Raw genomic sequence first — 21,066 nt, 5'->3', positions numbered from 1 at the left:
GAGAGAGAGAGAGAGAGAGAGCGAGATGGCCATGTTCCTGTACTCCAATTGGGAGCATATTATTAGAACTCCGGCTGTTTACAAGAGCCATGCGGCTCAATTTCAATGGATTAAGTTTGGGATGATGGCTGCTTCACTAATTAAAAAAGGAACTGGCCTGGTCCATCCACCTTGATGATGGATTTTAGTAACAACTTAACTTCGCGAAAAAAGGAAAAAATTATGCCTATTGGAGGCCACGTACAAAGCTTAATCACAATAAACCAAAGCTTAAAATAACCACTAATTCAGAAATGAGGCTCAAATGAAAGCTTTTTTGCAAGGGTCCAAAATTATTTTGACCAAATCTGGATAATTTGATAATAGTCGAAGGAGATTCACTTGATACCATTAAATGGGGCAAGATGGTACCATGGAATTTAAGCTATATTTGGTTAATTGGCTCTAAGTCATGGAGATTTATAGCAACTGTATCTTTTAAGATCGTTTTCAGGGAAACCAACGAGGCGGCAGATAAGTTGTCCAAGGAGGGTGTGCTTTTGATGCACTCTAATCAATAGGTTTTCCAACACCATTTAAGTTTCTATTTCAAAAAGAATAAGCAATCTTAGGAAAGTAACACAATATCCAATATCCAATGCTGATCAACACTTTTAAGCCTTTCCAACGTATAGAATCTCTCTACTTTTATGATCTGAATGGGTAATAGAAGTTCAACCAAAGAAACTTCCACCCTTAAAAAAGGAGAGACACCCCCAAAATAAAACAGAATCCCCGAATGAACAATTTACATAATCTCATATTTCGACCTATCTGCTCTAAATGAACATCTGGGTATCATATCAGCGACAAAACAACACTAGTAAAACTCTCTCTCTCTCTCTCTCTCTCTCTCTCTCTCTCTCTCTCTGAAACCATGAAAGTCACGCCACAGTATTTGGAAATGCTCTCTCTCAAGGAGGCTCTGTTAAACCATGAAATTTATGTAACAGTATTAGGTAGAACGAATGCTCTTATCTTGGAGGTGCAGGAGGGGGGTAACTGGGTCTCGTCAGTGACATGACAGCCACAACCAGCACACCCAGCACCACCCACCCAGCTGCAGTGTATATCCATTCATCATTGGCTTCCTTTTTCTTTGCACGCTGCATAAGAAAATTCAACAGTTCCATGAGAAAATTACAATAACAAAGATCAAAAGCAACTCTTGAAATTTTCAGGGTACATATTGTAGAGAGAGAGAGAGAGACTACTGCATCTCTGGTTATAAATTCCACAAATATAGGGAGGATTGGACATGCATTTCAGCAACACATACATACAAAAGGCAACAGGAAATAGAGAAAGTAGATGGATAAACAAATTTCGGTAACAAAATGCAAGCTCACTCACCCCTACATATATCGCTCACTAGAATCATGGAGAAAGTAGAATAAATCCTTTATATATCAAATAGCGTAAGATTGTAGGATGTGTGCACTATTTACCAACACTATAGGCTTAAATCTTAAAATGCAGAAAACCAAAGCGGAATGAGTTGTGAATAAATGGAAACCTTAGGTGAAATTGATAGCACTTTTTAATACGTGGCAGAATTTTTTTTGGGCACGACCATCTCGCCCATGTTTTTTTCTTTTCTTTTTTTTTTTCAAACTGTTGACCTTGTATTAAGTGTGAGAATATACAGTATACCAAACTGCCCAAACCAGAGCTCAAAAAAACGACCGAGAAGAGTGGCAAACCAAAAAGCTATAAAAGCAATACAAGATCACATAAAACAGAGAGTTTTAAGCCTGTATACAAAAACATAGCCTAGGACATAGCCATGGAAGCGTCTTGCTTAGCTAGTGCATCAGCCACTTAGTAGGCCACCCTCCAAGTATGTATCCAAGAGACCTGCATATGCCTGTAAATTTAAAAAATCTAGTAAAAGGTAGCCGTGAGTCTCCAGGGTGGAATAGTCTCTCGTGAAGCCCAGGAGATGACATTCCTTGAGTGTCCCTCGACAACCAGACCAGTGCTCCAAGAGGAGTTGAAAAGTTTGAGGCCTTCCAAGAGGGCACGAGGTTCTGAGGTGGAGTCCGCGATACCAATAGGAAAGGCGAAGAAGATGAGCTTCCTGAATAAGCCCCCAATACCAGCGGGACCTAGGTTGCCCACAGAGCACCCGTCGAAGTTGAGTTTGGTGTACCCAAGTCCGGGAGTCTTGGGACACACGCCTGGGCCCGTGGTGAAGGATGGTGGTCTAGTTGAGGTGAAACTCCAAGACGGAGTGAAATTGAAATGGGTGTGGTTGGTGGCCCAGAAGATCACCATGGATTTGATGGACTCCTTAACTATATGGCGGTGAGAATGCTGCCCCCGAAAAATTCTGTTGATGAGTTCTTTCCAAATGGATCAAAGGGTAGCCGCTACTGCTGCCTTCCAAAGCATAGAACCAGATTTGGACCACAGGAGGAACACCATTTGCTGGAATAGCTGGGGAACTGATTCCGATGTTACCCACGACCAACCAAAAAGTTGAAGCAAGTCCTCCCAGATTCGGCTCACAAAGTTGCAGTGGATGAACAAGTGAGTTAGTTTCCTCCTCCGATAGGCATGTAACACATCTGTTGGGGATTTGAAGGCCTCTTCTTTGGAGTTGAGGACTCTTTCCCACAAGGCAATCCAATTGAAGACCTGTATAAGGGATCCAGGCTTTGGCGATGGTGGAAAGTTGCAAGGGTTGAGCGACAGGAGGGCAGATGAGTTGGTGAAAGGAGGAGACTGAGAAAATCCCTAAAGAAGCCGGGGTCCAAATGATTTTGTTCTCCCCATTAGGTGAAAAAGAAAAGGAGCGGAAAATAGATGAGAGTTCGAGAAAGGCCAAGAGCTATTCATCATCGTTACGAAGAGGTCTGCAGAAATTAGGATTCCAGGATCTAGAGCTTCCGACTAACCCAAAGAGCTCTGCTATTTGAAGCGGTGGGGGAAGTGAAGAGAAAGAGGGAGGTGTCCTAACCAGAGGTCAAACCATAACCCAACTCTTGTCCCCCCCCCCCCCTTGGGTGAAAGCGAATTGAGGATTTGAAGATGTGAAGACTATCAAGTAGGGATTTCCAAATCCCGAAGCTGAGTGGAAATCCCAGTCAAGGAAGAACCATGGAGAGGAGCGAAGGCGGTATTTGCGGCAAAAGATCTGATGCCACAGCTGGCCCCCTGATTAGCGAATCTCCACCACCACTTTCCCAACAAAGCCAAATTATTCTTTTGTAGGTTCCAGATCCCCAAGCCCCCGCATGCGTTGGGCTGGCATACGGAGTTCCAAGCTATGAGGTGGTAATTTTTGGATGCCCCATCTCCCGACAAAAGGAAGTTGCGCCTCAGAAGTTCAAGGCGATGAGCCACCGAGGCGGGTATGTAGAAGAGGGACATCTAGAAGATGGGGACGTTAGAGAGAGTGGCTTTGATGAGGGTAGAACCCGCCAGGGAGAGATATATGCCCTTCCAGATGCCCAATTTACACTCAAATTTATCCATAATGTGGCTCCATTTTGTCTTCTTAGGTTTCCCATGGCAAATAGGATAGCCCAGATAGGTGGAGAAGGTAATCAATGCCACACCCCATCTCTCGGGAAAAGTTTGGGTTGTGTGGGGGTCCAAGGCTATCCCAATCATCTTGGACTTAGCCAAATTCACCTTGAAGACTGTGGCAAAGCAAAGGCAATTAAGGAACAGGAGCAAGGTGTCGACCTGATTGGTGGAGGCATCGCAAAAAGGTCGCGCATCATCCGCGTATTGGAGGTGGTAGATGGTGGCGCCATCAGCGCCAAACGTAAAACCTTCCATCAGGCCGGCTGGGTACATTCTAGAGATGGATCAACTAAAAACTTCAGCTGCTATGGCGAAGAGGAAGGGGGAGAGGGGGTCACCTTGTCTAAGGCCTCTAGTCGAGGAAAAGAAGCCCCAGGAAGAGTCATTAATGAGAACGGAGAAATGGGGGTGATGGGGTCACCCCCATATCCACTTTCTCCAACAAGTACCAAAGCCCATTCTCCTTTTGGCCTCGTCTAGGACTACCCAATCAACGAGATCATAAGCCTTTTTGTGGTCCAATTTAATGACTAAGCATGGGGTTTTGGAGGTGGTTCTGGAATGGATGCAGTCATGCACCACTAAAGCTCCGTCCAAAATCTGCCGGTCTTGGACAAAAGGGCACTTTGGTTGGGGGAGATTACAGAGCTCAACACGGCTTTGAGCCTGGTAGCGAGGACCTTGACCAGTATTTTGTAAGAGCTATTTATCAGGCTCACGGGTCTAAAACTTTTGAGTTCCAGCGTACCTTCCACCTTGGGAATGAGCACAATGAAGGTGGCGTTCATGCCCTTGTGGATGATCCCTCTTCCGTGGAACTCAGCGAAGCAGAGAAGGTCTGGGCGCAGGAGTTCCCAAAAGCATTTCAAGATGGCCACAGGGAAGCCATCAAGGCTGAAGTGCGGTCCTGGCCAAGTTCATTAATAGCTGAGAGGATTTTCAATTCGCTAAAGGGCCTTTTGAGCCAGGAGGTTTGATCTGGGGTAAGGAAGAGAAAAGAAATGTCGGACATTTTGGGGGTTGGACAAGATGGAGCCTCGAAGAGGTTCTGGAAATAATCAATGATGGTTCTTACAATGAGAGAGGGTTGATCAATGGTAACCCCATGGGATTGGATTTGGGAAATGCAGTTGTCCCTCCTACAATTGGCAATTTTATGAAAAAAGGTTGTTATAAGATCACTGCTTTTGAGCCATTTTATCATGGAGTGCTGCGCCCAAAAAAATATCTTCCTTAGTCACTTTTATACTGGAGGCAAAGGAGAGATTCATTTTCCATGTAAGGGCGGAGATCTTCAATGAGATCTAAGTCATGGATGGAGGAGAGGAGAGATAGTTTATGTGCTTGGAAGTTATTGGTAGAAGCCTACTCCAAGACTTGAGGGCATTTTTCGAGAGGATGAGTTTCTTTTGGAGTCTGTATCCTGCCCAACCTTGTGCAAAAGGGGAGTAAGACGACCAACAGGCAGGCAAGAGGAATGAGAGGCTTGATACTTCAAGCCACACCATTTCAAACCGGAAAGGTTTAGGTCCTCCAGAGGAACGTGTAGTGTCAAGCAAAAGGGGTTGGTGGTCGGAAGTAATATTACGAAGAGTAAGAGAGTGTGTGCCGGGGAAAGAGGAGTCCCACTCTTAACTACAAAGAAATTGATCGAGTTTAGAGAAAGCAGAGGACTGGTTTGATCACGTGAATATTGCCCCTTGAAGGGGAACATCAAGGAGTTTGTGTTGGGATGAAATCAGCAAAATCGAGCATGGCCAAGGTAATTCGTGGAGTGGTGCTTCTCTAGTAGAACCATCTAGTTACAATGAAGACACCATCCGCTAGAGCCTGGGCTATAGCCACATCTAGTTATTGCCAAAGGAGGCTCTTGGCAGCATCAGAATTGGGACCATATACTGCTGAAAATTTCCACGGCAGCCCATCGAAGATACTAGAGAGAGATGTATACTGATTACTAAATGAGAAGCGATTAAAGAGGAAGTGAGGACATGAGAAGAAGGGTCCCAAATAACCAAGATACCTCCAGAGACTCCCTTCGCTTTTAGAGCAACCCACACAGGGTCTTCGGCCTCAGACTAGTCTAATCTGGTTAAGAGTGGGGGTCGGTAGTTTAGTTTCAATCAAGGCCAGAAGGGAGGGGGAGTATTTGGAGCAAAAAGCGTGAACAGAGTCGGTTTCTTTGAGCGGAGCAAGGCATTGAATATTCCAAAGCAGAATTTTCATGGTCTAGGAAGGGAGGGGGGCATCTAGGCGACTGTCAAGGAGTGTCTTGAGGGGGAAAAGCCACAGGAGAGGAAGGAGAATTGAAGGATGCAGGAGGTCCATCATCATAGTTTATTCTAAAAGCCAGGTTTGAAAATTCTCTGGATCCTCTGGAACTTACTTTGAGTCTAGTTTGTGCATTGGAGCGAAAGAATGCCTCCACATCTTCCGTCAAGCCACCAAATTTGAACCTACCAATGCTGAGAACCTAGTTCACATCGCCTTGCACCTTGTCCATTGCTAAGACGAAGTTGGATCCCACGGATGGAGGAGAGGATGACCAGGATGAAGAGGGCGCCTCCTGAGTGTGGGATGGTGCTGGATAGGTGCTGGGTGGGTGAGTCAAGATTGACCCAGGGATGGTCGAGGGGGCGCCAGTTGTAGGGAGTGAAGTCCCCTAAATGCTTTAGGGTGTAGGGTTGGCAGGTGAAGGGGTGGCCAAGGTGAAGGAGAGAGCAGGGAGTGGACTTGGGAGGGGGGTGGGGGTGGGGGTGGGAATAGGCGCCAACGGTGGTGGATTGAAGAAGTTGGGGTGAGGAAGAGGTGGAGCGAGGATGAGAGTGATCGTCTAGATGGGTTGGGGAAAGGGGCAATAAGTGGAGGAGAAGAAGCGCTAGGGGAGAAGGGGTGCGGGATAGAGTGAGGGGTAAAAAGGAGGAATGGGGATAGGGTGAAAGAAGAAAGGGTGGTTGGGAGGGGCAAGCGAAGGTAAGAAAGGAGCCATGGGATAAGGCCACGATAAGGGAGGAATGGAAGGGCTGGGGAGGAGGTTATCAGTTTGGAGAGGAATGGGGTTGGAAGAGAGTAACAGGGGAAGCGAGGATCTGCGACGGTGAGCTAATGTGGCATGTCTATGGCAGTTGCGTCATGCCATGGAGGAAGGAGGTTGAAATCTGCTGCGGGAGTTGAAGGTAGAGCGTCCGAATGGTGGGTGAGGTTGTCGCTTGTTCCTGCCCCGACCAAACAAAGGGGAAAATCCAAAAGAAGGGGAACCAGTTGGGAGAGGGAGTAAGCAACCAGGGAGGCTCGAGGATCCCATCTGAAGCTGGTGGAGGTGCTGGGAAGTCAAGGAGTGCCTCGGGGGAAGAGGGCAATATTGAGGCAACATGGAGGGAGAGAGGTGGCGGTGTACTTGAGGTGATAGGGGAGGAGGCTAGGGAGGACAATGGGAAGGGTGAAGGGATAGGGGTAGGTAGAGGAGCAGGTGTGATATGACGGATGCGGGATGGGATCACAGAGTTAGGAGGGGGGAGATAAGCTGGCGGTACGTCGATGGGGGAAGGAGGTATGGAATGATGAGAGGAAGGGGTGTCTTAGGGAGAGGGTAGAGAAGGGGCATCGAAGACATGTGAGAGGGATGGATTAGACGCCACATGGATGAGGTGAAAGGCTGGGGGAGGCTCAAGGGTGCAAGGGTCGAGGACTAGGTCGGGGTTTGGTGGAAAGGGGCATGTGGGGAGTGCGGGAGGGGAACGGATGGGTGTTGACTGAGTGAGGGGATGGAGGACACAAGTGTATCAAGGTGGGGCTAGTAGGTGGCATCAGGTAAGAGTCGGCTGCATCTACTTGAGTGTTGTCCTCGAGACCCGTGGGGGGGGGACCTCAGTAGGAGCACGGGTCATCGAATGGGTCGAAGGACCAGGGGAGGATGGAGTACAGAACGGGTGTTCCTGAGGAGCACAGGGACTACAATTGATCCAACAGAGGTCCTTGCAGCGTACCGTAGTCCATTTATCGTGGTCTGCAGCTGAAACAAGGGCTCCTGCTGTTTGGGCTTGGCAAACAGCAACTACGGAGGTGGGGGACCAGGACGTTGCTAAATGGAAAAAAGCTTTGGCAATACTTACCCAGAGGACAGGTGGAACAGACCGGGGATCCAGGGCCTCCACTAGAAGTAAGATGGAACCTAGCAGAAGCAATTAACAGGATTTCCAGCGAATGGCTACGAGGTGCCCACACTTCTCGCCAATGGATTTGAAGGAGAGGTGCCCAGCATGTAAAGGGGTATCATCCAAGCATGTAGAGGGCTATAACAAACACTAAGCCAGATTCTCTGGGGTTTACAGGCATCTAGGAGAGGATACCATTCTACCATCGAGAGAGCCACACCATTGAAGGAAGGAGGCTGGGAGTCGAGGGCTGATTTGCCAAGGTAGTAGACGAAAAGATGAAAAGGATACGGCCATCTTTGAAGTGGCAACAGGCGAGGTCAATCTCCTTTCAGTAACTTTAGCCCCCTTTTTCAATCCCCGAATATCGTCTCTTTTGGGATGGAAACAGCCGATGAGCGAGGAGCATAGCTTAAGAGCCAATCCAAGGGGTGAACCACCTCTCGCAAAGGGATGAAACAACTATGGTTAATACCCAGAGGAGGGGAGAAATGAGGGGGTTCAGGGAGAGGGTGGCAGGAGGGAACTCCAGACGAAGAGGGGGTAGAAAGTGGGGGGAGAGCCAGAGGATTAGTGGAGAGGAAACCAGGAGGTGAAAAGGAGAAGTGGCGAGAGGAGGAAGGCTTAAGGAGATGCGCATAATTGTGATACAGTGGAGGGAGAGCAACAGAGGGTAGGGGGCAGTTGGAGGTGACGTGCCAGAACAGAAGGTAGGGGGCAGTTGGAGGTGGTAGGAGGTGGAGTGTGGTTCATCATGGAGCTTGATATGTCAGATGTTCTACCCAGTATCACGAATGTTCCATCAGCTGAAACCCTGCAAGTAGTATACCATTCCTAACCAAAAAGATGGTCGGTAATACTAGCGCCACAGAATTTTGGATTCCCATCAGTGTTTTGTTGAGAATAGCAGCCACTACTCATTTATTTATTACTTATAATTAACCACATTGCATTAAACTTATCAATTGTAATCTTTTCCCTTTCTCAGAAAATAGCATATGTTTACCTATTGGACTTCATTTAAGCCTAAGCCAAGCCCAAGCCAAAGCCCAAGTCCAAGCCCAAGCCCAAGCCCAAGCCCAAGCCCAAGCCCAGAAGCATGCACAAGGATCCGAGCCCACCACCCTGTATTAGCACCCTGTATAAGCATAGATCACATACAGTAAATGACTGCTACCATTTAAATAGTTAACAGACATATTGAACTCCAAGGGCTGGCTTAACAAGGCCAGAGCTTACATAAATTTGTTAAATCTTGTCCAAAGGAAAGAACGTATTTAGACCCAAGAAAGAAACACAATGGGCGTCGAATTCATAAAGCGGACGTGGTGTATAAGGCTTTGGTTGTTAAATTGATATGGAAGTCAAGTAGGCTGGAAGAAATGTTCGGATAAGTACCTTATTAAGAAATGTGTAGACCTGCAGGATGGCAATAAGACGAGGTGTAGGTGGTGGCACAGAGAGAAAATTCATGTAGTTTTTCAGGACAAGGGCTATCACAAGAGACATGCAGAGCAAGTGAGGAATTCCTATTTTGATTCAAAATCGTAAAAAAATGTCCAGTTTCACTTTTATTGGTAAAGAAGATATCACAGCTGGAGTGGGGATTGAACTCCAGGCATGAATGGATAGGGTGCTGATGCTAACACACCTCATCTCAGGTTCGAATCCCACGGCCAACCTACCCCACCAAAAGAAATTTGCAGTTGGATACCAAACCTTAGAAGGAATCTACATAAGGAAGAGACAAAAGAACACGATAAGCTAGAATAAGTTCAGAAGTTTGTATTAGGAAAGAAGGGAGAAGCAACAGAGAGTTGTGGGAACTGGAAGCATTGGGAAGCTCTACTTTATCAAATAGATGAAAGAAGAACGTTGATTGAGGTCATCGAGGGTATGGTATCACTAGGGCTTTGCAAAGACCAAGAATGGCCACTTTCATGTATCAAACAATTCAAACCTCTAGAAACTGTAGATCTTTGGTCATTGTCCACATGACATAGTATATTCAGAATAACGATAGTGAATTTTAAGTGTTTTGTGGAAAGCCTTGGCCTTAAATTCCATTCATACTGAAGTACAGGAGGCCTTGGCATAGGGTTTAAGGGTGACTCCCATTAGTATGGAGGTCCAGGCCATGATATGTGGCTTTAAGGATTGGAAATCATTCAGGATGAGCTTGGAAGAAACTTGTGAGGATTTATTGTGAAAACTTCAAATCATGGACTTCAACCATATTGCAGGAAAGGCGAACACTACTGATAGGTCACCTAATTCAAATATAAGGAGGATACCATAAGTATAGGATAATTCACCACCTTAACTTCATGCCCCATGGACTCACTAGCTCTAAGTTTGTTTTCTCAAATGCACCACTTATGGACGACATAACATATAATAACGACTAGATGGCAAAGGACCTGCCACCATTTTCCTTTTATGATGAACCCAGGTCCCACATTTTTGGCTCCAATGCCATTTACATTTGTTAAATGTGAGTGAGTATGACACTGGTAGCATGTCAAGTTGAACATAAAATGGATGACAATTCCTAATATACAAGATCCAACACATATTGATGAATAAATTGCCCCTTCCAAACAGTATGGATGCACCAAGATTGTAGACACAAGAATAAGAAAATACCTTTACAAGCTTTTAGAAAATCAATAATGCCCAAAAAAAGCTCAAACAGTTCGCATAAATAGTACATCTCACCAAAAAGAAACAGAGTACACATATATTTAGACCACTAGCCCACAACCTGCAGAATGCACAACCACAACCAATCAAATTATAAATAAATTTTCATATTTAAAACAGATACAAATTATTTTTAAAATAATATTCAATTTTTGAAATGAAAAAGATGGTATTATATCCCTTTATTTAATTGAAAAAAAAGAAAACTAATGGAGTTGAGAAAACTTTGGAAATTTATTAAACCCCATTTATTACTATTGTATTTTGTAAGGTAACATCATTTTTCATATCCCTTATTTTTGGCAAATACTTTTAAATTAATAATTTTTCTTAATTAAAAATTTAAACATTAAGAGAATACATATTTTCTAAATTATTTGAAAAAAATTCAATTAAATGGTCAAACCACATTACAAAATCATTAAGGTGGTCAAATCATTCCAAGTAACATTAGGATGGTTACTTCTGAAGTTTCACTACAGTCAGGTATCTCCTTAAAAAAATGTTCAACAATGACCAAATTACCCCTGTTCAAGATAGGGAGCCCTAAATAAGCAGGGAATCTTAAAAAGTTAAGGGCATTTTCGTAATTTAGCCTCCTTAAGTGCCCAAGCCAAATGACACGGATACGCCTGATTGCTCACAACAAGGAAAACAGGACAAGGGTTTACAATGAACAAAAATGAGTTTTGAGTAGCCAACCATGAACAAAAAGTAACCATTTCAATGTTAAATAGAATGTTTTGGCAGCGTTAACGATTTTGTAAAGTGGTTTAATCATTTGAGTGATAGTCCCATACTATTTTAAAGAAAACAAAAATTAGAAAGTAAAAGTTTATCTGAATCCAATACATCTTGGGTAACCGTATTTACTAGGACTCCCTTATATTTTAGGACACTCCTATTTTACAAGAGAATATATAGCACAAATCCCGATCCCTTCTAGATCAGGATTCTCAAATCTAAATATATTTGTACTAGGACTCTCATCCAAGAGGAAAAGATGTGACTCTTTTTTTCGATGGTTATGGTCAAATCAATAAAGAGGCAGGCTGTGATTGCATGACGATGATGGAGAAATAGACATCACAATAAATTCAGTATATAGATTAACACATGGAAGACATCTCATTGTCTACTGTAGAAAGGATTCAAAAGATGTTAACAGGATCGCACAGCCAATGCCACCAATCCGCTATGCAACTCAGGATGGCAATCGTGATACCCAAAACGTCCTGCACCTTTGGTTCCCAAACTTTCACATAATCTCTATCACCTAAAAGTCCTTCAGAAGATATGCAAGGTTACCTTCAAACAATCAGCTTCCCACATGCTCCTCACTGTTTCATTTCTTATATGTAGGTGTCATTAAACAAGAAGTGAAGTTTTTCTAATTAGCACAAAGAAAAGCTCTCTTTCTAGTTCATCATGTTTTAGGTAATGCTTTTGTGCTTACCACTGTGACACTGTCGATGACCACTCTTTCACTAAGTTTCATTTTAGTGTAGGAATTCAAAGAGCATACAAAGACCTAAAATCCACCCTGGTTGTACACAAGGCATGCCATCTATTTCAAAAAACAAGGTATCCCACATTTGAAAAAAAAAATGGAATTCCTCTTTCTTTCCACACTTGGGATTCTTACTAGACACCTAAATTGACATATCGAAGGTATCTGGGCTAGTTGTGTCCAAAAGCTTAGATCCATGTGAAGCTGAGTCTAAGTCCATGCAAGAGTGACTTAAACTTCCCCATGTATTATAGGGTCTATAGATCTAATTCAGTTTTCTCAGTTTGATCAGACTGTCTTCTTCATATGTCAAATGTTCTATAGGAAAAATCTAGAAAGAGGGATGCTGAATGGATAAGAAATATTAGCAAATTATATAAAGTGAAATCATACCATGCTGATCCAATCATCCGAGAACGTTTGTCTCTCACAGCATGAGCCAGCATATGCAAACCAGTCATCACATTTAATGCACAACACTCGGCCAACCCAACATAAATAATTAAAGAACACAGATGCGATCATAATGAGCTCACTTATTCCAGATGAGGGGCTTTCCAGCTAACATAGTACAAAATATAAATTGAAAAGATGCTTGATCTATTTGTACCGATTAATAAAAAGAAATTGATTATTTTCTTGGTCAAAACAAAATCTCAGCATCACAATAATGGGTCTACTATATCCATCACAATAATGGGTCTACTATATCCCTCACCTACTCAATATTGATATACATTTGGGTAAATATACCAAGTTAAACCATCTTGCATGTCATTGTTATCTACATTTATAATTCTCACATAGCAAATAAGAAACACTTGCAGTAATAATAGATAGTCATTTAATAAAAGCAAGATGCTCTTATTGCAGAAAGTACACGTAAATCAAAGATATCATCACTTATAACACCATGACATGAAGCATAAGAGACCATAATATATTTTTAAGCAGACCTTCACATTTGAAGTTGTTGAAGAACCTGAACCACTAGCTGGTTGCGTAAACATTTGCTTATGGACTTCCAAATGCAATTCCGGAGCCTACAAGATTTACATTCATCACATACTCAAGCAGCAAAAGAAAAAGAAGAAATAAGATGTTAAGATCATAAGAGGACAATGGTTCATTGGTAACTCCTGAACTGAACATATAGGAATGCATATAGCTATTTGAATACATATGATTTAGTAACTTGGAAAGAGGATCAGATAAGTAGTACCTCCGAAATAATGGTTGTAACCCAGACAATAACATAAAACTACCACGTTGGATAAGTAAATAGAGTAAAAATAGCGTAAAATAATTATTATTACTTCTACTATTGTTATTATTATTTATTACTACTATTAAAACCACCCCCAACAACAATGACGACGACGGTGGACAACAACAAAAACAACAGCAGCAGCCGCAATAGTAACATAATAAAAACATAATTTATTTAAGCTATTTATAACTTAGAGAACTTACTCTAGGGTAAGGCAAACATGAAAAGATGAATGCATGATACCATAGGGTTTCAAATAAACAAATTGTAAATTTTAAAGAAAATTTTGTTTGAGCTAAAATCACTTGTGAAGAAAAGGCCAATGAATCAAAAACCTTCATGAGGGCATAAGTGTGAGTATGCCCAGGTTCAAAAGAACATCAAAATATCGGATACATAACCTAATATGAAAGTGCGGACACCATCCAACATGGCCACATGATATATATGCATATTGTCAATATATCCTATAAAAGTCAAGATCATAGTTACCCAAATCTCTCACGAAAGGTTGCGACGGATTCAGCGATTCCGACTAGGAATCTTCACGGACGTTTCCTTGACGTCTAGAATCTCAATTCCTGATTTTGCAATCAAGATTTTTGTGAAGTCTAGAATCTCGATTCATTATTTTAGGAACCTTGATTCTAACACTCATAAAATCTCATTTCCCATATTTACTGATTCTCGATTCCGCAATTAATCAATCTCGATTCTACACTTGTTGATACTCGTTCAGAATTCTACAACTTCCCCCTTTTTTTCTTTTTGCTTTTTTTTAGAAGTGATGTTTAGAAGTTTTCAAGGCATCAAACTACTCAAGCTAGACAATCAATCTCAAGCTACAAGATGTGACTTTTTTGGCATGAAATGACCAGTAGAAACCAAAGTAGCGGTCCACGTTATCTACTTAATTCTTACACATGCATTTTATTGATCCAATGGAAAGATTGCAACTTCAAGATGTTAGAAATTATGTAAACGTGCATGTATGCCATGTCGGTCAATGAATGGCATTGAGACACTCCCCTCTCAATTCCAAAGATGTCAAAAACTTGATTCCAGAAATGAAGGAATCATGATTCTATATTTGATCGATTCCAACTCGGTTGAAAATTCTATTCCAAAGAGCTAGGAATCTAGATTCCATGTATGCAAGGATCTCGATTCTGCTTTGATTCGAATCTCGATTCCCAAAAAGAGGAATCTCATCCCCCAAGATTCCTCTTGCACGGACATAGATTCTGAAAAATATGAATCTTCCAGCCAGCGGCGATTCCTAAATCGATTCAATTTCCAAATCGCTTTGGATAATTGTGGTCAAGATCACCCAATACGACAAACTAAATTTGAGCTTAATTTCGGCTGCTATTTATAGCATAAGAGCCAATATAGTGTTTTCCATGTTTTTGAGAAATATCAGCAATATAAACCATTATTTCTTGTGAATACTAATAAATAAAAATTAGCACTCCAATTATATTTATTATAACATTTGCTATATCCGATATTTTCCGAATATCACCCATTACAATGTTACTTTGAAAAACAATTTTTGCTTTGTTTTCTTTATCTTAGAGCCTTTTTTTTTGTTTGAGCCACCAATACGTTACATATTGGTGAAAGACATGAAAGTGTAGAATTCAAGGCTAAAATCAATTTTTTTCCCTCTTTTATTAATCAATCTGAATTCCACTTATAAGTGTCACAATACAGTGTTGTAAATAAGAAACAAAACCCTAAATACAACTTAGGACCTTTGCTTTTATTATCAAATTGAATAGACAATCCAAGAATGAAAAAAAACAAACTCCCACTAACAATTTAAGTACAAATACTATTCCTCAAAATTCAGAATAAATAAGCAAGTATGACTTAAAAATAAAATAAACAACAGGGAAAACTTACTAGCAAGTAGCCTTAGGCTACTCTATAATACTTAGCACACCCCACATCTGATTTCATGACCGATTGTGCTCTCTGATCCTATTAGCTTTGCTGAATTTTCTAAGCCAAGAAGCTTCCTTAGGCAATACCTCACTTAACTATGCTTTTAGAGAGCATAAACACAATTAGAGTTTATTGGACCCCCTTTAGAACAATTAAGGCATACCTCAAGGCACCTCCCTTTTGCTAGGGCTGGGCGTGCCTCCATCTTAAACCCCAACCAGGATTGGTGTGTGCCACCCCTAAAGCCTTATGGGGTGGTGTGTCACTTAGAGAGAGAAGAGAGAGAGAATTAGAGAGACACGAGAGAGGAGTGGGGCATGGAGGAGAGAGAGTCAAGAGAGACAAAGAGACTAGGAAATAATGTGTAGGATTTTAGGAAATCTGTAAAGTGATAAATAAATCTGAGCCATCCATCCCATAAATCAGCCATCATGATTTGGGAAAGAATATTAGAAACCTTATCCCCTGAATCTCTGACCCATATCCACTTCTAGTCAAACTAGGATAAGATCAATTTTAAAAGAACCTTCTAGAACTTCCTTTATCTCTTTTAAAATTGTAAGAAGTCAAAAACAAAACATTTTGGTCAAAGTTATTATAAAAAACTAAGTCCCATAAAGAAGGCCATAATCTTGATTTAAAAGATTACCTTAACTAACCCAAAAAACACTTTTAATTGAAGCATAACTTAAAAAGAATAAAGAGAGGAGGGGGCATGCCACCCCATGTGGGAGGTGTGAGCCCCCATGGGCTCCACGCCCCACCCATGTGGTGTGGTACAAAAATAGTTGTCAGAACCTTGTAGGCAAGCTCATGGACCCAGTCCAGAACCTCGATTTCATGATTCCAGTCAAGGATCTTGGATGGAACACTGATCCCTATATTGTGATCCTCATTTCTAAGAGGTTTGGACCATGGTTCTCAAGTGTAAGATGCAGATTTCTCTACTCAACACCGACTCAAATGCCCTTATTCAAGTTTGTGCCCAATGGTAATCTGAACCTACACAAAATTTGCGGATCCCTTATAACTCAATCTTGTGATTCCTATATCATTGGAATCGAGATTATCTATGACAAGGATCGAGCTCCCTTGATATATGATTGTACAGACGACAATCCTAACCACAAGGATCTTCCACCAATCCACAATTCAGCAAACCTGAACAAGTTTCTGTTCTTGGGGACATCTACGGGAACACGAGGGGCTGGATCCAAGGCCCCCACATGTGCCCCACCACACAAACACAATTTCGAAAATACCCTTTTCATGATTGGCTCCTCAAAGTTGGTCAATAGATAGTAGAATCATAGTCCCGAAATGTGGATTACAAATTCCTCCCTTAAGGGCAAGTCACATGCACATATCGTTATAATGCAAGGGGGGTCTCGCTATGCACATGCACCTGTATCCCTTTACAGGGTTGTTTCCCAATAATACAGTTGTCATGTGTAGGTGTTGTGTGGAAGTTTGTTGAGGATTTAGCCCTTGCTCTTACATGCATACATCCACACATAGGAGACCACACAGCTCTCCTGGCTTATTAAACACCCTTGGACATATCTCCGACCTCAACAAGAGATGACCTCTGTGAACCGTTTTCGTTAGTGCCATATGCCCAAGGGTAAAGGTTTTGGACATGATCAGGGCCATGAACCGTTTAACCCTACGCCAGTAAACCAACATACAGACTCCCAATGAAGTGTATAAAAGATTTTTACATGCTCTCACAGCGTTTAAAGGCTACAAACCCCAGCATATCCTACTTGACCATGAAGGTCGTACAACCATTCCCTTTGTCTCTCTCAAAACCATCCCATGTACATGCTTGGCAAATACATTTGCTACCAATCCTTTTAATTAAAAGATCTATTGACATAACCTCTGTTAGAAGATAAGAAACCTCGATCTCTCCTGCTCAGATCTCGTAGCAAATGTGGTAGTTGTCCGCCTTAATGTGCCTTAATTTATTGTTAAAACGTGACCCTTTGGCACACAAATTGCTGCTTGGTTGTCACAGAGGATACTTACACGCTGGCACTTCATTTGATCAAATCTGAGTTGATTCAGGAACTTCTTCTCTTATTCTAAGAGACAACAAACCACATACTTTGACTCCATTGTCGAGGGTGCAGGGCTCTTTTAATAGCCTTCCACTGCTTCATGTCTGGCCTTGGATTATTCTAGAACCTACTAATCACATGCCTAGCAAATGATAAGTCCGGTCTTATCCTTGACATGGCAACATCAGTGACCCAACTGCACTTTTGTACGAAATTATTTGCATGGCCTCTATTTCTTCGAAGTTTAGGGGAACACATGGCTAGGCTTAACTTGGTCTTCGTATCAATGGGGGTTAATATGGTTCGACAATTTTCCATTTCAAATATTTCTAGTATTTTCTTGCAATATGTCTCTTGAGATAACCGAATAGTTCTCTCTCTTCTATTTTTGGTGTTCTTGATTCTCAAAACATATGAAGCCTACCCAAGATCTTTCATATCAACGTATAGTGACAAGAAAGCTTTGTTTTTAATACAAGTCATTGAACTACTGGCAATTAACATGTCATCCACATATAGGGAGATGAATACAAAATCTCGCCCACTGACATTGACATGTCTACAATAACCCTCGTGATTAGGTACAAAACCATATTTCAACAAGGTCTTTTGAAACTTAATATACCACTACCTCAATGCTTGTTTAAGGCCATAAAGGAATTTATTAAGTCTACACACTAGGTTTTCGGTTCGCTTTTTTATGAAGCTCTCTGGCTGTTTCATGTGGATTTCTTCTTCTAGCTCCCCATTTAGAAACGCAGCCTTAACATCCATCTAACGTAGTTTGAAGTCAAAATGAGTTGTTAGCTATTAGGATCTTAATGTAGGGGAACTTAGCTACTAGGAAGAAGGTTTCATCATAATCTATTCCCACTTTCTGGGTAAACCCCTTAAACTAGACAAGCCTTGTATTTTTCTAATTTCCCTTCCGAGTTCAATTTCTTCTTATAGAGCCACTTGCAGCCTATGGGTTTTCTATCAAGAGGTAGGTTTACTAAGTCCTAAACATGGTTTTGTTTGAATAAGTCTATCAATCATTTCTTCTTCCCACTATGCCTTTTCATGAATGGGAACAAGGATCATGTCAAGATTCTTCTTCAATCCTCTCAGAATATTATCCTAGGTAGGTGAAGAATTCAGGTCTTCTCCTAATTCAATTACTTCTCCTAGAACAAGGTGGTTTGCAATCCTAAGTCTGACTCATGTCATTCACTATCTGATAAAAATCAGCTTGTTTATGAGTGGCACAACCTCAAGGAATTTATCCTCAAGGAAATGAGCATCCTTGTTGTAAAACCATTATCCCTTCCTTACTGAGTATGAGCATGTGATGGGTATCCTATGAAGATGCACTTAACAGTCTTGGGTTCTAATATTGTCCTATTTTGATAGGGTATTAGAATATGGGCAGAGCATCCCCAAACTTTTACGTGCTCAAGGGACGAAATATGACTGGTGATAATCTCATGAGTTAGTGAGATAACCTTATACGAGGCTTGTTGAGAATATAACCAGTTTTCAAACTGCTTCCCCCTAGAAATCGATTAAAAATATAACCGGCTGTCAAATTGCTTCCCCTTATAAATCTAGGGAAAGCTTAACATGCCCCATCATGCTTCACACCATTTCTACCAAGGTCCTATTTCGTCTCTCGGCTAAGCCATTTTGCTGAGAAGTGTACTGCATATTATATTGATGAATGATACCATGCTCAGTACAAAATCTTTCAATAATCATAAGGAATACTCTCCACCTCTATTGGTTCTAAGTACTTTAATTTCCAGGTTTGTTTGGGTTTCTACTCGGCTTTGTATTCTTTAAAACGGTCTAAGGCATCTAACTTTTATCATAATAGGTATACATGGCCGAAACAGGAGTGATCATCAACAAAAGTTATAAAGTACCTCTTGCGGCCCTTAGTAGCTACATTCATAGGTCCACAAATATCACTATGGACAACTTCTAAAATGCCAGTGGCTCTCTGAGCTTTCGCAAAGGATTTCTTAATCAGCTCTACTTGAAAACATGATTCACAAACTCTAGTTAAGTCTCCATTAAGAATTTCCAATAATCTCTATCTAATCTCTCATTCTCTTATGACTTATGTGTCCCAACTTCATATGCCATATGAATGCATCATCATCATCATTATAATACAAGACATAAGAAATGGAATTTCTTATTGCAACTAAAAAGAAACTGTCTACAAGACGACCATTCGTAACCAATTCATCCCCAAATTTCACCTCCACCTTATTTTTTGTAAAAATGGAGTATCCAGCCTTAGCCAATCTAGCGGGTAAAATCAAACCCCTCATATCACGAGCATAAAGAGTTTGCTTTAAGATGGCGCTCTTCCCATTTCCCAACTGTAGGACATAATCTCCAATCCCCAAAATCTCAGTTTTCTGGTTCCCACCCCATAAAGATATGTTGATCCCCAAGGGCAACATGCTTGGAAGTTCTAAAGTCGTCCTTGGTGTTAGACACATGGGTAGTGGACCCAGAGTCGAAACACCATGACCCTTCCTTAGGGTCAACTAGCATAGTCTCAATGACTATGCAAGCATGCTCCATATCGCCCTAAGGATTTGCATTATTGGGTGATTTGCAGTATTTTGCTATGCGTCCAAATTTCTCGCAACTATACCAATGGGTATTCTTTTAGTCCTTTTTCTTAGGCCCCTTCTCCCCTTTTTCATTCTCATTATTCTTATTCTTGCCCTTGCCATTATTCTTCTTGAATGAACCAGAGTAGGGTTTTAGATTTACCATATTCACAGATTCATTCCCAGCTGGAGTATCACTAGCCCTTCTTCCTCATTCTTCAGCTTTGAGCTTAGTGGTGATCTCGCCCAGCTTCAGCATGCTTTTTCGTCCAATGAGGGATGAGATGAAGGCTTCCCAGGAGCATGGCATGCAATTCAACAGATGGCAAACTTGCATATTTTAATCAGGCTTTATTTGAGGAACCTCTAGTTCTTGGATTAGGACTTTGAGAGTTTGTATATGTTCGGTTAGTCATCCTCCATCTTCATATTAAGGTCTGTGTACTTTTTCATCACCATGGTTCTTCTAGTAAGGGAAGGAGTTGCAAAATTTGCCTTGAGCTTCCCAAGAATTTCTTTTTGCAGTCTTTAGTGGAAGTATCATCCATGGCCATAAGGAGGAGATGCTTAGCAAGGGTACTTTATGCTCCCACTAAGCATAAGCATCGCCATATGGATCGTCTTTCACAGACATTTCCTTTTGGCACAGGTGGGGGTTCTCAGTAAGCATCTGGCTGAGTCCTTCGAAGAGGATATGGAAAATTTGCCTTTTCTAACTAACATAGTTCTTGTTGAATTTTTCATACTTAATAAGTTCAGCCATAAAACTTTTAGCAGCCATCTTTCTTGCACTAAAATAAAAGAAAACCTCATAAATTATGGCAGTAGAATATGAATATTCTTGTACTAATGAAAGACGTTGCTATGTGGAATTCAAGGCAATAAAATCAAAACATTTCTCTTTTCTTATTATTAATTAATCTGAATTCTGCTTACAAATACCACAATTCACTGCTACAAATATGAAATAAAACTCTAAATACAACCTAGGACCCTTGCTTTTACTACCAAATTAAAGAGACAATTAGATACAATCCAAGAACAAAAAAACAAGCTTCCACTAACAACGTAAATATAAATAGCGTTCCTGAAAATTCAGAATAAGCAAATATGACTGAAAATAAAATAAATAGCCGGTGAGACTTACTCGAGAATGCCTAGGGTCACCCCCATAGTACAAGGCACATCCCACACCCAATTTTCTAACCTATGGCGCACTCTGATCCCATTGGCC

At 41.5% G+C, this 21,066-nt stretch overlaps 1 protein-coding gene across 1 annotated transcript in view; it reads right to left on the bottom strand.

Moving 5' to 3' along the window:
* Positions 1-561: 561 nt before the first annotated feature.
* LOC18438107 (putative mitochondrial import receptor subunit TOM20) overlaps positions 562-21,066 on the bottom strand; it is a 52,879-nt gene continuing 32,374 nt past the window's right edge. The window contains exons 5-6 of the mRNA XM_011626593.3: positions 12,897-12,983; positions 562-1,145 (exon numbers count right to left, since the gene is read on the bottom strand). Of these exons, the coding sequence (XP_011624895.1) occupies positions 1,014-1,145; positions 12,897-12,983 (219 nt within the window). The 3' untranslated portion in view covers positions 562-1,013. The remainder of the gene's footprint in view (positions 1,146-12,896; positions 12,984-21,066) is intronic.

Source organism: Amborella trichopoda, chromosome 6 (assembly GCF_054954075.1).
Source record: "Amborella trichopoda isolate Santa Cruz 75 chromosome 6, AtrichopodaSantaCruz75HAP2 v2.0, whole genome shotgun sequence".
In the NCBI taxonomy this organism is placed as follows: Eukaryota; Viridiplantae; Streptophyta; class Magnoliopsida; order Amborellales; family Amborellaceae; genus Amborella; species Amborella trichopoda.
Note: the sequence above shows the minus strand (reverse complement) of the source record. Positions and strands in the feature narration are given on the sequence as shown.